Here is a 14,800-nt window from a genome sequence, read left to right as displayed (position 1 = left end):
AGACACTTACCGAGCTACTGGTATTGGTTTCATACTGTACAGTTATATTCACAGAGAGCTTTGCATATATACACGTTGCATTTTTGTCATCTTTTATTTCCACTTCAAAAGCCGTGGCTCCCATAAGCACTGCCAAAGAGAAGTAATATTTAGCACTGGCCTGCAGAACTTTCTTTAGGATCCGTCATTACAGCATAGTGGTACTATGATAACACAAAATAATACATTGGTCATGTTCACGGACATCATACACAAATGTATTTAATGTTTTTAGCTATACCCTTTAATTTTGTAGCCATTTTGCATTCAAATAGCTTACACATAACTTTTTGCCCTAATAGCTTAAAGGAGAAATAAAGCTCAACTAAAGAAGTAGGCTGGAAATGTTGTACATTATGATCTGGGCTTCTGTACCAGCCCAAGGCAACCACAGCCCTTTAGCAGGGAAGATCTGTGTCTCTAAAGATGCCCCAGTAGCTCCCCATCTTCTTTTCTGCTGATTTACTGCACTTGCTCTGTGCTGTGTTACTGAGCATAGGGACCAACTAAAATTATACATTACACATAGAATATAAATGTCACAAAATAAGGCTGATTAGTAATTAATACGGATAATTACTATATGGCAGTATAGAAACCAGTGCAAATAGCTTCAGAATTTCTTAATCAGCCCTGTAGCATCATCTTATATTACAGACCAACCTAATTTCCTGCTTGATAATTTGCGACGACCCCTAAGCTTAGCCTCTCAACAGCTGCTCAGAGCCCACAGAGCATGTGAGTTTCACAGACACAAGATGGTGACAGGTTTGAAGTCCTAGATCATTTCTGCTATTGAGAATCTGAAATAAGTTCATTATATAAAATATGTCATTTTTAGCCATATTGAGTTTGAGGATTTAGTTGTCCTTTAATGGGTTTTAATGGCAGAGAGAGCAGGCAATAGCTTCTTCTGCGGGCAACAAAAATTCCAAACATACCTCTCTTTCAAAATAATGAAACGTGTTAATTTTATAATAATTATTTGTGGCACACCAGGGTAATTGTGCAAATACTGGTTTCTTCCGTATTTACAAATCACATTTGTGCGCCACATGCAAAGTCCCATAAACAAAGCACTACAGAGGTATTTTGGCCTCAAACTATGCCATCCTTGACAAAGTCTCCAACTGATTCATGCATGGGCATCAAAACCTTTACCAACCCTGCTCTTTATCATTTGGGTGTAGCATTAACAGCTTGGGTGGCAAATATCTACCTGTCTGGTGACCTGGCCAAATAAGCAGATCTTTCCATATAAGGCCTACACGATAAGGTTTAACTACAACCTGAACTAACCTATCTTTAAAATCTACTGGTGCTGTGGAAGGGAAGGTCATAGAATCAAAACGCTGCTGGCAAAACTACTGCTGGTGGGGGAATATATTTTGGTCACTGTAGAGTTAAAAAATACTGCAGTCATAACAGTGTACCATGGGTCCAGTCTTGCATGTTGTACCATTTAGGCCTACACTGGCAATCTGTATTTGAAGAGGAACTCTGGCTTCCAAACCAAAATTTGATAAAGAGGCCCACATAACAAAGAAACCCCTAATATACCCATCACAGTTACTTGTTTCTTCAAAAAGTATGAATAAATGCCATTTTCTATTCTGAAATTCAGCTGTTTAACAGTTCTTCTCTTTTTGCATCATTTGAAATCCTGGCAGGGAAGGAGGGACTAAACACTGATGTTACAAATTGTAACAACTTCTCCACAGCTTACAGACAGCATGCATGAACTACATAACCCACAATGCATTGCACTGTGATGTCCTTATTGAAATCACATGTGCAGGAAATTGTGGGGTTTGGAGGATGCAGGCTAAGGACAGATGGCTGCTGATACAAAGTAACAGTAGTCAGCTCAGCAAAGAAACCACTTAAAAATCATGAAAAGTCTGCATATCTTTTAATTGATGTATATTGCAAAGTTGCTTGAAATTAGGTTTACTTTTCAAAACGCTTAAGCTATGTTTTTGTGGAGTTCCCCTTTAATTTTTACAAAAGGTCTTGAAGTGTGGGGTGTTCCTAGGAATCACAGTATTGTTGCCGAATAGCAAGGACTATTACACAACTGCAGATTTGCTCTATAGATAAAATGTTTCTTAAAATGTGAAGTAGGTTTAGGTTGTAAAATGTGTCAATACATTCTATACGGAGCTGTCATTGAGCAGGCTATGGTGTTTTTTAGCATCTAACGTACTGTAGCATAGCAGGGGATACCTGTTCTTTTAGGGTTTCAGTACATTTACTTACCCATTTGTTCTCACTCCCTGTAATCTAAAACCAAATTCACCGTCGACTTATGAACAATGCCCTACTCACTCGATAGCCAGGTGTTGTTGGGCCCCATCAGGTTGATGTATTAGTTTGGCCTTATGGCCTGACAATCTGGGGCCGTCAATGTAGACCCATCAAGAGAGTATAGTATCAACAGTCCAATGCAGTCCTCACTGGACAGGATTTTTGAACCTGGCAATTGGTTTGGCCCCATACAGGGACCAATAAGCTGCCAAATCTGTCTTGAGCGTCTAACTTAATATCTAATACTGGCCCAAGTATGAGTGCCTTTATTTCGAGGTTTTAAAATAAAATATTTTCATTAAAATGAAAAAAGGGAATGCAGGTGAATCCAGCCTAAAGGAAAGTAGCCTAATTTAATTTATGAAAAATATTATAATTGCAAGTCAAGAGCCTACTCCACTTCATCTGCCATAAGAAAACAATTTTTATAGAAGCCAATAGGACTGTGCACTTCTGCAAATATTGCCTACCGTCCTACTGGCATGTGAGGTGGAGGTAAGGCTTTGGGTAGAACTACACTTACCTGTGATAGCATCTGTTCCGAAACGCAGAGATGAATCGCAGGAGTCACGTCAGATGCGCTGAATCTAAGGTAAGTAAAAAGTCGCTGCGTGCATCTGCTGCGACACGGCTGTCAAATGTGAACGCTGCATGTTGTATCTTCATTCGACAGTCGTTTTGTGTCGGACGCAACGCCTGTGAATCCTCTCATTGCATCGGAACAGATGTTATCGCAGGTAGAAGCACTCATATAGTTCTATCCTTTAAGGCAGAGCAGCACCAAGCAACTAACAAAAAATTAGCGGGTGATTCACCCAGCTTGGAGGGCCCAGATGAAAACTGTTGTAATTATGGTTTTATTCTTGTTACTATATATTACTCACTATTTAGCCCTATTCACATTGCTGCCTGGTTGCTAGGGGAAGTCATACCTCAGGCAACCAGAAAGTTGAACAAAAAACGAAGTCTTTCAAATACAAAAAATGAAGACCAATTATAGATGGTCTCTTGAATATCACTGCCCGCATCATAATAAAAGTAACTCACTCATTAACTCCCTTTCTAAAAAACCAGCACAACTTTTCTCCACCTTTAACACTCTCCTTTCCCCTTCTCCACCCCCTCCATGCACATCTGTCTCTGCTCAAGATATTGCTGAGCACATTGCTGCTACTCAACCCCCCTAGACTTCCACCACCCTACCTCCACACTCCCCAATCTCTCCTATGCTCCTTCACCCCTGTCACTGATGAGGAAGTCTCAAAGCTTCTGGCCTCTTCTCACCTTACCACCTGCCTGCTTGATTCCCTCAAAACTTCTCCGCAATACCAATCCTTGTCTAATCAAAGCCTTAACTCACCTATTTAATCTTTCGCTCTCAACTGGACTGTTTCCTTCTCAACTAAAACATGCTCGTCACCCCCATTCTGAAAAAACCCTCTCTTGATCCCTCCAATCTTGACAACCTCCGACCTATCTCTCTGCTACCTTTCATCTCTAAACTACTTGAGCGCCTAGTCTACAACCGACTAACCTCATTCCTCTCTGACAATAACCTGCTGGACCCCCTACAATCTGGTTTTAAGCCACAACACTCCACAGAAACTGCCCTGACTCGACTAACTAATGACCTTTTAACCGCTAAAGCCAACAATCATTTCTCACTACTAATACTGCTTGATCTCTCAGCCGCATTTGACACTGTAGATCACCCTCTCCTCCTCCAGTCGCTTGGCCTTCGTGACAAAGCCCTGTCCTGGTTCTCTTCTTACATCACCAATCGTTCCTTCAGTGTCTCCTACAATGGAGTATCATCTTCTCCCCTACCTCTTTCTGTTGGAGTTCCTCAAGGCTCTGTCCTGGGACCATTACTATTCTCCCTCTATACTTCCTCCCTCGGCAAATTAATAAATTCGTATGGTTTCCACTACCACCTCTATGCTGACGATACTCAGATCTATCTCTCATCTCCTGATCTCAACCCAGAACTCCTAACTCGCGTCTCCTCCTGCCTGTCCGCTATCTCTACCTGAATGTTGCAACGCTACCTTAAATTAAACCTCTCTAAAACTGAAATGGTTCTCTTTCCTCCAACTAACACCAGTAACATCCCGGAAGTATCCATCATAGTTAACAATTCCACTATCACCCCCTCTCCCCAGGCACGGTGCCTTGGGGTTATTCTAGATTCTGCCCTGTCATTCACTCCTCATATCCAGTCACTTATTAAATCATGTCACTTCCACCTAAGGAACATATCCAAAATACGATCATTTATCACCCAAGACATTGCCAAAATTCTTATTCACTCTCTCATCATATCGCGTCTAGACTACTGTAACTCTCTTTTAATTGGCCTCCCCCTCCAGAGACTGTCACCTCTCCAGTCCATAATGAACACTGCTGCAAGGCTCATACACCTCAGCAACCGCTCCTCCTCTGCCTCGCCATTCTGTCAATCCCTGCACTGGCTTCGGTTACCTTTCAGAATCAAATTCAAATTAATGACACTGACTTTCAAAGCACTTCATAAGTCTGCCCCACCCTACATCTCTGAACTCATCTCTTTATACTCACCCAATCTTACTACGCTCCTCTACTCACCTGCTACTCAACTCTTCTCTCATTACCTCCTCACATGCTCGCATTCAAGACTTTGCAAGGGCTGCACCCCTCCTCTGGAATGCTCTCCCACGGTCTGTCCGACTTTCTCCCAACCTTTCTGCTTTCAAGAAATCTCTGAAAACGCACTTCTTTCGAGAAGCCTACCCTCACTCTGCTTAACTACCAAACGCAACACCGCATACAATACCACATTTCTCACCCACTTAATTCGATCTTGCCGACTCCCACACCTTGTGTATTACTCCCTTCCCTTTAGACTGTATGCCTATGCATAGAGCCTTCCTCACCTTTTTGTACCTGTATTGATTGTGATGTTTGTTACTCCATATGTTCTATGTATGTAATTCATGTGATGTAGTTGTATAATCACATTTACTTTACAGTGCTACGCAATATGTTGGTGCTATATAAATACATGTTAATAATAATAATAATAATATAAACTAAGAATATCAATGTGCAAAATGTGTTAATGAATACATAAGTTTTCATGTAGTTTTAAATGTTTCGGATCTTTTGGGATATTGGAATCTTGAAACATTGTAGCAGAATTCTGTTAACTTCAACATAATTTAATCAGCTGCATTGGTCAGGAGTCAGAACCAGGAACGTGATAAAAATCCAGACAAATGGTCTTTCTATAGCAACTATTGCAAGGTTTACACAGTCTAAAGTCACTAGAAATGTTAATTACCATATAGAATATTTCTTACAATGACATTGCATCATTTTTTTCTTCGGTTGGACAACTTGTTTTAAAGAGACTGTCAAAATTCTATTGGGGGTCTAGAGGTCAACTGCTCAAATCTACCTTTTGGGGACCTCACCCCTGTTTGGTACAATTATAACCACTCAAAGCACAGCCGATTTAGATGATACTGTTTGGCAATACAATCTTATTATTTAAACCTGTGGACGTTCCTGCTGTATCGAGATTGGTCTGAAAAAACTCAGATAAAAACCAAGTGCGCCATGGCTAAGCTGCATAACACACGATAAAACAAAGGACTTTGCCCTATTTTAAAACCACAAACAGCTGTCATAAGAGGCCATATAGAGCATACTTGATCCACAATGAGTAACAAACAGAATATGGTGCAAGCACAATGCCTGTAAGCACACTGGAGTTCTTCGGTAATCGGAACACAGGCAACTTTGACAATCACAAACAAGCTGTGTAAGCCAAATAACGAAAGTTTTCTGATGAGTCAAGCCAAATGGAAAACAGAGACAATGGAACAAGGGAAATGAATCAGGCAGCTGCCTTGTGATAATAAATAACAAAAGCAATTCACACTCACTCAGAGCCAAAAACACAACAAGGCTTATGTCATAACAGGCGGATTGCAGCCGAAAATGCACACTTGAGAAGGAGGGTAGGGGCGAACTGGCTTTTTATTCACCGTTATGTGACACTGACCTTAAACAACTGCAAATGTTAGAGGAGTTCTTGTGAATTTAAAGGAAGCATTTCTTTGAGGATATTACGTGAAAGAAACCATCCCAAAAACCCAAAACAATGATACTATGCGCAAGGCCAGAAGCCACAATGCAGCCAGGGTGTTGACTTTAACGCTGCAGTTACTTGCCACCTAGAACCTGGTAAATTGCTGGGGTCCAGCACACATTTTAACCTTGTTTGTTCAAAGATTTTAGTTCTCCTTTAAAAGCATATAAGCAGACAGTAGGCAAAACTATAAGCACTGCAGGTAATCACTTGGTGTGATCTTCTAGCAATTCCTATGGTTATGAAAGGGATATGAAAAATAGCTACAAAGTCTTGCAGGGTGGGCTCCCCCAAAAGAAAACTAGGTATCTCACCAAACTTGAAAAAGTATGATTACAAGTCTATTTTAATAGCCACACAAAGGCAGCATGTCCATTGTCGGACTAGGATACCAGGGGCCCACCAGAAAACCTTAGACCATGGGCCCACTTTCCAAACTATTATTCCTCCTCTCTCAATCTCTTTATTCTCCTAGTCTTTTAACTCTACATACGATACTCTATTCTTCCATTATTACGCCTCTTTTTCCTATAAAGAAATAGAGAATGACAATGAAATAGACCAATTGGTTAGAAGCAAGAGGGCCCACTGACACCTGGGCCCATCGGGAGTTTTCCCGGTATACCGGTGGGCCAGTCCAACACTGAAAAAGGGCCCTTTGCTGCCCGAAACATGTTGTGTGGAGGCACAATTCTGCTGTTTGCCTTTGATTTCCATATCCTATGATTGAATTATTTCAGTGGTGACTTGACAGAACACCAGAAGCAGTATTGCATGGCGTGATCTCAAAGACACAACTGGGATTCATATGGTGGAAATGCTTTAGATTTGAAGTGCCCATTAGGAGAATGGTTAAGTAGAGCCAATATTTTAACCTTCAGTTGAGTGGCTGACATACCATTAGTGGCTATGGATGAAAAAAGTGAAAGCACTGAACTGAACTGAACCTCCATATTGTTGAACAGCACAGTATCAAGTCTGGGCAAGTCAAATGACGCTTATGTTTCATTCATTACTCACTGGGTTTGCCTTCCCCTTATATAAATGAATGGTAAAATGACCCAGGCATGAGCACAAACACACATTCTCTCCAAAAACAGTCTGTATTCCCCATGGCAATATTCTCTGTGACTTGGGTGCCCAGATGTACACCCTTAAATATTCTCACCATAGAACCTGGCAACTGTAATCCATCAATATCTGGGGACCTAAAGTTAAAGGGGTTGTTCACTTTTAAATGATCTCTTAGTAAAATTTGAGTGTGCTAGTCTGAGAGCATTTGGTCTATATTTTAAATTATTAAGCTGTGTGTTCTGCAACTCTCCAGTTTGTAATTTCAGCAACCATCAGGTTGCTAAAGTGCAATTGACCCTGGCAACCATACATATAGAATGAGAGTTAGAATGAGAGACTGGAAAATAGAAGGAGATAAGTAACAAAAAGCAACAATAATGATAATATAATGTATCCTTGCAGAGCAATAGAACCATAGGTGGGATCATTGAAGAGATACTCTACTTTTCTCCGGCTCCCCAGGTTGCCCAGGCCTAACGTTATAGCATATTTACCCTTTGCCAGTATCTCCCAAGTAGAATCTTGAGCTGGTGAGCTGGTGATCGTTAGATGAGTTCATGGCAGCAACGTAGTACCCTGATTAGTGCAGTTGAGAGCCATGCAGCAGCCAGGCCACAAGGTTACCACATTTTGGGTGAACTCTCTTTTTCATGTTGTAGGAGGCCTTTTGTGCCAGGTACTTCCGTTTTGCTGCACTCGGCAGGCCAGTTGTGTGTAGGCTGTCTCAAGGCAGGTAAGACAGCTTTGAGTTAAACCTTGGCCTGGCAAGCTGTTCTGGGCGCAACACCCCAGCCCGTCCCCCGGCAGAGGCGGAAGAGCAGGAAGCAGCAACTTGGTCACATCTCAGACATACAGCACAGTGCCACTGGGTCTACTTGTACAGCACCTTCTCACGCTTATATAAATACTAATCGTTCTTACGTTCGTCCATGGGCCACTCCTAACCTACCCCCTCAATCAGCACAAAAGCCTCTGCGTGCCACTCACTTAATGTGCCACACTCGGCTGCTACTCACCTAGGCTCAGCAGCAACACGGCGGCAGGAAACGCACAGCGCTCCATGGCTCCAGTGTCCCCCATCACCCGCACACAGTTCTAGCAGCTGGAATACTGACTGCAGAAAGAACACACCACAGTCACATGACAGATCATCACCTCGCTGGCCAATCAGAAACCCAAAAAAGCTTTCATTGTCCTTGTGGTTCGCAGTTAAGAAGGTTTTAAATCTGGAGCGGGCGGGCAGATATATCTGGTATTGCTGTGTCCTCAGCTCTGTCAATGTTAGGTTTGTTGCCACCTGTTCGGTTTTGACCTTTTCTGTTCGGTTTATGAAACCCGAACAATTATCTGGCCAATAAATGAAAAGCAATTAAATACTAAGTTACTCACCTAAACATGGCTCAGTTACTATCAAATACAGTTCATTTTTTATTATTACAGATACAAAAACAATGTTTTTTCTCTAAATTAGCATTGCTGTATTTCAGAGCTTTCTGGATAATTGATTTCTGTATAATAGATCTCATACCTGTAATTAAAGGAATCATCAAGCAGAATATAGCTATAGATGGGGCTGCCACCTGTGTGGTTTTGAACTGGGCATCAACACTTTAAAACATTGAGATCGAAATCCAACCAGTTGCATCTAAGTGATGCAATAACCTTGCCCTGGTGTAATAGCTCCACCAACATCATTGTGCCCACCTTTGATGTCATCATGCCTGTTCCTACATCACTGCCCCATCCCCAATGTTATCTGTGCTCTGCCCCCGTGTTCGGGTTTAGCCATCAGCAAAGGTGGCAACCCTAGACAATGTGTCAGTATTTGTATACATATGTGTGTGTGTATATGGATATGCGCTACTCTGGTCTAATGAATTGCTGTCAGTTGCTGGATGAGTAGGGAGGAAGGGAAATGTGTCCAGCCTAAGTGGCAGCTTGTGGAAAGAAACAGGTTGGAGATATCCAGCCTGCGTACCTAGCGGGGTGCTTTTAACTTTCTCTTTGAATCAACATATACGATTATACTGATGTCTCAATCAGACCTCAGCTATTACCTATAGGGTAACTTACAAGTATAACAATCAAGGTTATTCTCTTTCTGTTGTATATAGCTTGTGGAAAGAAACAGGTTGGAGATATCCAGCCTGTGTACCTCAGATTATTATTGTTTATCAGCAAAGTTTCACGTTCCACAAATATGCAAAGGCTGGAGGATTCTGGGAGTTAACAACAGTCCCAAACTGTGGCCTCTTGCACTGGAGCATACAATATAGGGTTTCCCCCTTTTCTGGAAAAAACACCAGCCTTCAAGTGTTGCATGGAACCGCCTCAAAACATGTGAGACCCATGAGTCAGATGGGTTCTGATTGGCACAGGGATTTCCCAGTTTGTAGTGGGCAGGTAGCAGCTGCTCCTTATTTATGTTGCTTGCCCACTGTGCCCTCTCTCCTCCAGTGCTGGCAAAGAGGGGTATGTCATTCTTGGGTATATAGATAAGGATGACGCACTGGGTCAGGTGGATTTAAATGGAAAATAAATTCAAACTGATCGAATTTAGATTTTATTTTTCTCTACTTATCTTGTACAGCAGTATTGCATGGTGTGATCTCAGAAGCACATCTCGGATGCATATAAAGCATACTGGAAATGCTCTAGATTTGAAGTGCCCAGTAGGAGAAGGGTTACGTAGAGCCAATATTCTAACCTTCAGTTGAGTGGCTGCCATCCCATTAGAGGCTATGGATTAATAAAATGAAAGCACTGAACTGAAGCTCCATATTGTTGAACAGCACAGTATCAAGTCTGGACAAGTCAAATGATGCTTGTGTTTCATTCATTACTCACTAGGTTTACCTTTTCCTTATAAAAAGGTGGGAGAAGGAATGGTAAAATGACCCAGGCATGAGCACAAACATACGTTATCTCCAATGGCAATATTCTCTGTGACTTGAGTGCCCAGATGTTGCTACACCATTAAACATTATTATCAGAGAGCCTGGGTTTAAAGCATGCTGGCAACTATAGTCCATCAATATGTGGGGACCTAAAGTTAAAGGAGCTGTTGGCCTAATGAAATGCTGTCCGTTGGTGTGGATGAGTAGGGCAGAAGGGAAATTTGTCCAGCCTAAGTGGCAGCTTGTGGAAAGAAACAGGTTGGAGATATCCAGCCTGTGTACCTCAGGTTATTATTACTTGTCACTTGTCAGCAAAGTTTCACGTTCCACAAATGTCCAAAGGCTGGAGGATTCTGGGAGTTTAACAACAGTCCCAAACTGAGGCCTCTTGCACTGGGGTTTCCCCCTTTTCTGGAAAAAACACCAGCCGTCAAGTGTTGCATGGAACCGCCTCAAAACATGTGAGACCCATGAATCAGATGGGTTTTGATTCGCACAGGGCTTTCCCAGTGTGTAGTGGGCAGGTAGCAGCTGCTCCTTATTTATGTTGCTTGCCCACTGTGCCCTCTCTCCTCTTGTGATGGCAGAGAGGGGTATGTCATGCTTGGGTATATAAATAAGGATGTCACACGGGGTCAGGTGGATTTGGGTTTGTTAGCAGCCTATTAGGGTTGTCTGAAATGAAAGCCTTCCCCATATATGTTGTCTCTTTTTCCTTATTAATAACATAGGCATCACAAGTAATTCTTACTGGCCAGGTAGCAACCCTATCATGGCATGTACCTCTTCTGCAACCTTCCCCCTAGTTTGGACCTACGTGTCCCCTGCCTGCCTTAAAGAATATTGCAGCTCAACTACAGGTTGGAGCTCTCTTCCTTTCTATATAGTTAATTTCCTGTTTAATTTGATAGTTTCACTACATTCACTACATTGAGCGTCAGCAAAGAACACCCCAATGGAGAGAGTACAACTCACTTAGGAGTGATATATACAGCCGCTACTGATATATTATGTTAATTTGTTGTTCTCCGTGCATGTTAGACTCAGTGGTAGCTTCTAGGAATTCCAGCCTTAAATCTGGGATAGCAGCTATGGTTAAAAGAAATGTTCTGCACTCACAACAAGGTAGGTTTTTTTAAGCACTTCTATTTATCAGAATGTAATGTCTCAGTACAGGCCCTGGTGTTTCCAGTGGTCATTAATGCGCACACACACACAACTATGTATTAGGCAGTGCTAAATAAAGAGACAGGTTAGTGAAAGTGGGAAATAGAATCCTGTGCCGATTGTGGATGTCTGAATGATAGGGTGAGCAGCAGCACTTGGGGAGATGCCGATATGGCGAAAATATCAGATGTGTTGAAAGCAGTAACTGAGTGAAAAGCAGGTAGAGGAAATATGACTGATGTGAAAGATCATTCCATTTGCAAAAAAAAGCTATTTAAGATCTAGAATCTTGGAAATTATTAATTTTATTTGGTCTCTTGTGAATGCAAAGCACTGTGTAACTTGCTGGCACTATAAAAATAAATTATGAGGATTCTCAGCATGTACAGCAGTCAGCCATTGTGGCACACTTGCAGCTCTAACTGAATAGTCAGGTGGTCAGAAGTCAAACATCCCTAAAAATTTCAGAATATTTCTGCTCTACATTAACGCTGGCCCTGTATAAGTATCACTCCAATATCCCTGTTTGGCCTTGTATAGCTAAAAGCATGCACTAGAGGGCCCTTTAGGTGAAGACTGAAGGAGGGAGCAGACATGAAACAGAATATCAAGCTGATTCACAGTAAATGCTGAGTCAAAGGTACTTGTTATGAGGTCCAGAGAGAACATCCCACTGTGTGTATCATACAGAACTTTTACACTCATGCTTTTGTAATCATGTGAGATTAACTAGAAACATTATCCTTGCTTTTCTGCATTGCCACACTAACTGTGTTATACATGATTCTCCTACACGTAGTTTAATTAGTACAGTGAAACCTTTGTTTTACATCCCCTGATTTTAAGTAATTTTTTTGTGGTCCCACCAACACGGATGATTATAAGCTTTTTGCTGCCTGAGTCAGCTCCAGCGATGCTGCCCCACCTCGCTCCCCAGTGTTTACCTTATTTGAGCAGGAGCAGATTCAGGGGGAAAATTGCACTCTCTGCACTTTAAGAGCTGAATTTCCAATTTAAATTTTGGCTCTTAAAGTTTTCCGGATAAGGGGTCTTTCTGTAATTTGATCTCCATCTCCTAAAAAATAATTTTAACATTAATTAAACCCAATGTGATTGTTTAGCCTCCAATTAAAATTAATTATATGTTAGTTGGAATAAAATACAAGGTATTGTTTTATTATTAGTGATAAAATGTAAATCATTTATAAACTGGAATTATTTTAGTAAAATGCAGTCTATGGGAGATGGCCTTCCTGCCACATAACATTTAACCCCACACTACATCCTGCAGACACTCCTGGAGAGTTATTTGGATGCATTACAAATGCTAATTATCCTTTGCTAGATGCAAGGATAGAGAGAATATTAGAAGTAGAAAAGTGCCAGAAAATTATTAAAGGACAAATTTACAATTGTCCAATCAACACATTATGCCAATGTTTTTCTTTTAAATGTCAAAAAGCTGAGGTAACATAACTTTGCCAATTTAATTATAACTTTTTGAATTGGCACAATGAGTTCGAATAATCCATTTTGCATATGTACTGAAAATCCATTTTCACCCGAACAGTCACGTTAGCGGATGACACAAACAAGTATCATAGACATAGGTGATGGACAATTGAAGGGATACTTTCATCCCTTAGAACAGTGATCCCCAACCAGTGGCTCGAGAGCTACATGTTGCTCAGCAACCCCTTGGCTGTTGTGTCCAGTGGCCTCAAAGCAGGGACTTATTTTTGAATTCCTAGTTTGGAGACGAGTTTTGGTTGCATAAAAATCAGGTGTACTCTCAAACAGAGCCACATTGGGACTACCAAATAGCCAATCACATCCATTATTTGGCATCCACAGAATGCATGTGTTGCTCACAAACTCACAAGTAAAAAAAGGTTGGAGACCCCTGCCTTAGAAGAATAGGACTGCAAACCAAATGTATCCAGCAGACAATCCCTATAACTGCAAATTATATCCCACTGTAGCCCTCACCCATTTGCAAAGGTGTAGTTAGTAAACACAAACATAGATACACAAAGCATTTAGCAACACAACAGCTTAATATTTATTAAATGACACAAAATACCTAGGTAACAGACTCGCGCTTCTTTGTGTGTGGGGGGGGGCACACATATTTACATTATTTAACAACTTAGAAAGACCTTGTGCCCTTGTCAGACTTAAAAAATGTTTTGCTTCAAAAAAAAAGGATGCATTACACTCACACGTGCCCTTGTAAATATGCCACAGTGAACATATACAAAATTATTTTGTCTGCTCTTCTATCCACAATCTATGGCTGGGGTGAGCATTTCTCACTCCACAAACTGAGCAACTGCTGTGAAAAGGTTATTACATTTCTGAATGCTGTTGCACTCTTCATTGATCCCCCCTCCAAATATGCTTTCATCCACAGTGTAGATATAGGGTGTAAGCAAATGAGTTGAACGCTTGGCAGCAACGAAAACCTTCTGGGTTGTTAATGATTAACCACGGCTAAGATATCGCTCAGTGTTATGCAAGCTGTCTGTCAAACGGCCCTACAGTTCATGTCTTCCCTTAGCTTTGGAGATGATGGCACATGATGGTTAACATGGTTGTACATGCAGAATACCCCTCCGTATACTTTAGTGGGAGCTGCTACCAAGCTGTAGAAATATCATGAAAAATCTACCAGCATAGATGACATCTGCACAGTCAAAGCTCTTGTAGGTGGTGCTGCTTGCACAGCACCTGCCAGCACTGTAAAAGGCCAACTGGCTTAAATAAATTATTGGTATTTATTGAATACTATGGTGAATTCTTATTTTCGTTTTCTCTGCCAGCCTGGGAACAGTGCAAGTTATCCATGTGCTTGGAAAGCAGACAGCTTCATTTAAGTGGAATGCCTCTATACTTTACGGTCTATGTAAGGAAAATTAGGGGGAAAAAGTAATTTTCCCATTTAATATGGAAGTGAGCAAATGTTGTGTATCTAAACACGCCACCTGAGAAGAAGCACCAGGTTAAAGGTCAATAAATAGTGAATAAAGTACACCCTCTTGTAAATTATAAGGATATTATAAGTTACCGAGGAGTTTCATGACCATATAAAAATACGAGGCCGAAGGTTGTTTTTATACAGGTCATGGAACTCCTCGGTAACTTCTAATATCCTCATATTTTGCAACTGGGGGTACTTTATTTA

At 41.3% G+C, this 14,800-nt stretch overlaps 1 protein-coding gene across 3 annotated transcripts in view; it reads right to left on the bottom strand.

The window, feature by feature from the left end:
* Nucleotides 1–8,726, bottom strand: part of lamp2.S (lysosomal-associated membrane protein 2 S homeolog) — a 35,467-nt gene extending 26,741 nt beyond the window's left edge. For 2 of the 3 annotated variants that reach the window (XM_041574271.1, XM_018232044.2), the window contains exons 1-2: nucleotides 8,569–8,726; nucleotides 11–129 (exon numbers count right to left, since the gene is read on the bottom strand). In XM_041574271.1, coding sequence (XP_041430205.1) covers nucleotides 11–129; nucleotides 8,569–8,632 — 183 coding nt within the window. In that variant the 5' untranslated portion in view covers nucleotides 8,633–8,726. 3 annotated transcript variants of the gene reach the window in all.
* Nucleotides 8,727–14,800: the final 6,074 nt, after the last annotated feature.

The sequence above is a fragment of the Xenopus laevis genome, chromosome 8S (genome assembly GCF_017654675.1).
Source record: "Xenopus laevis strain J_2021 chromosome 8S, Xenopus_laevis_v10.1, whole genome shotgun sequence".
Taxonomy (NCBI): domain Eukaryota; kingdom Metazoa; phylum Chordata; class Amphibia; order Anura; family Pipidae; genus Xenopus; species Xenopus laevis.
The sequence above is the reverse complement of the archived record's forward strand: the minus strand, read 5'-3'. Positions and strand labels throughout refer to the sequence as shown.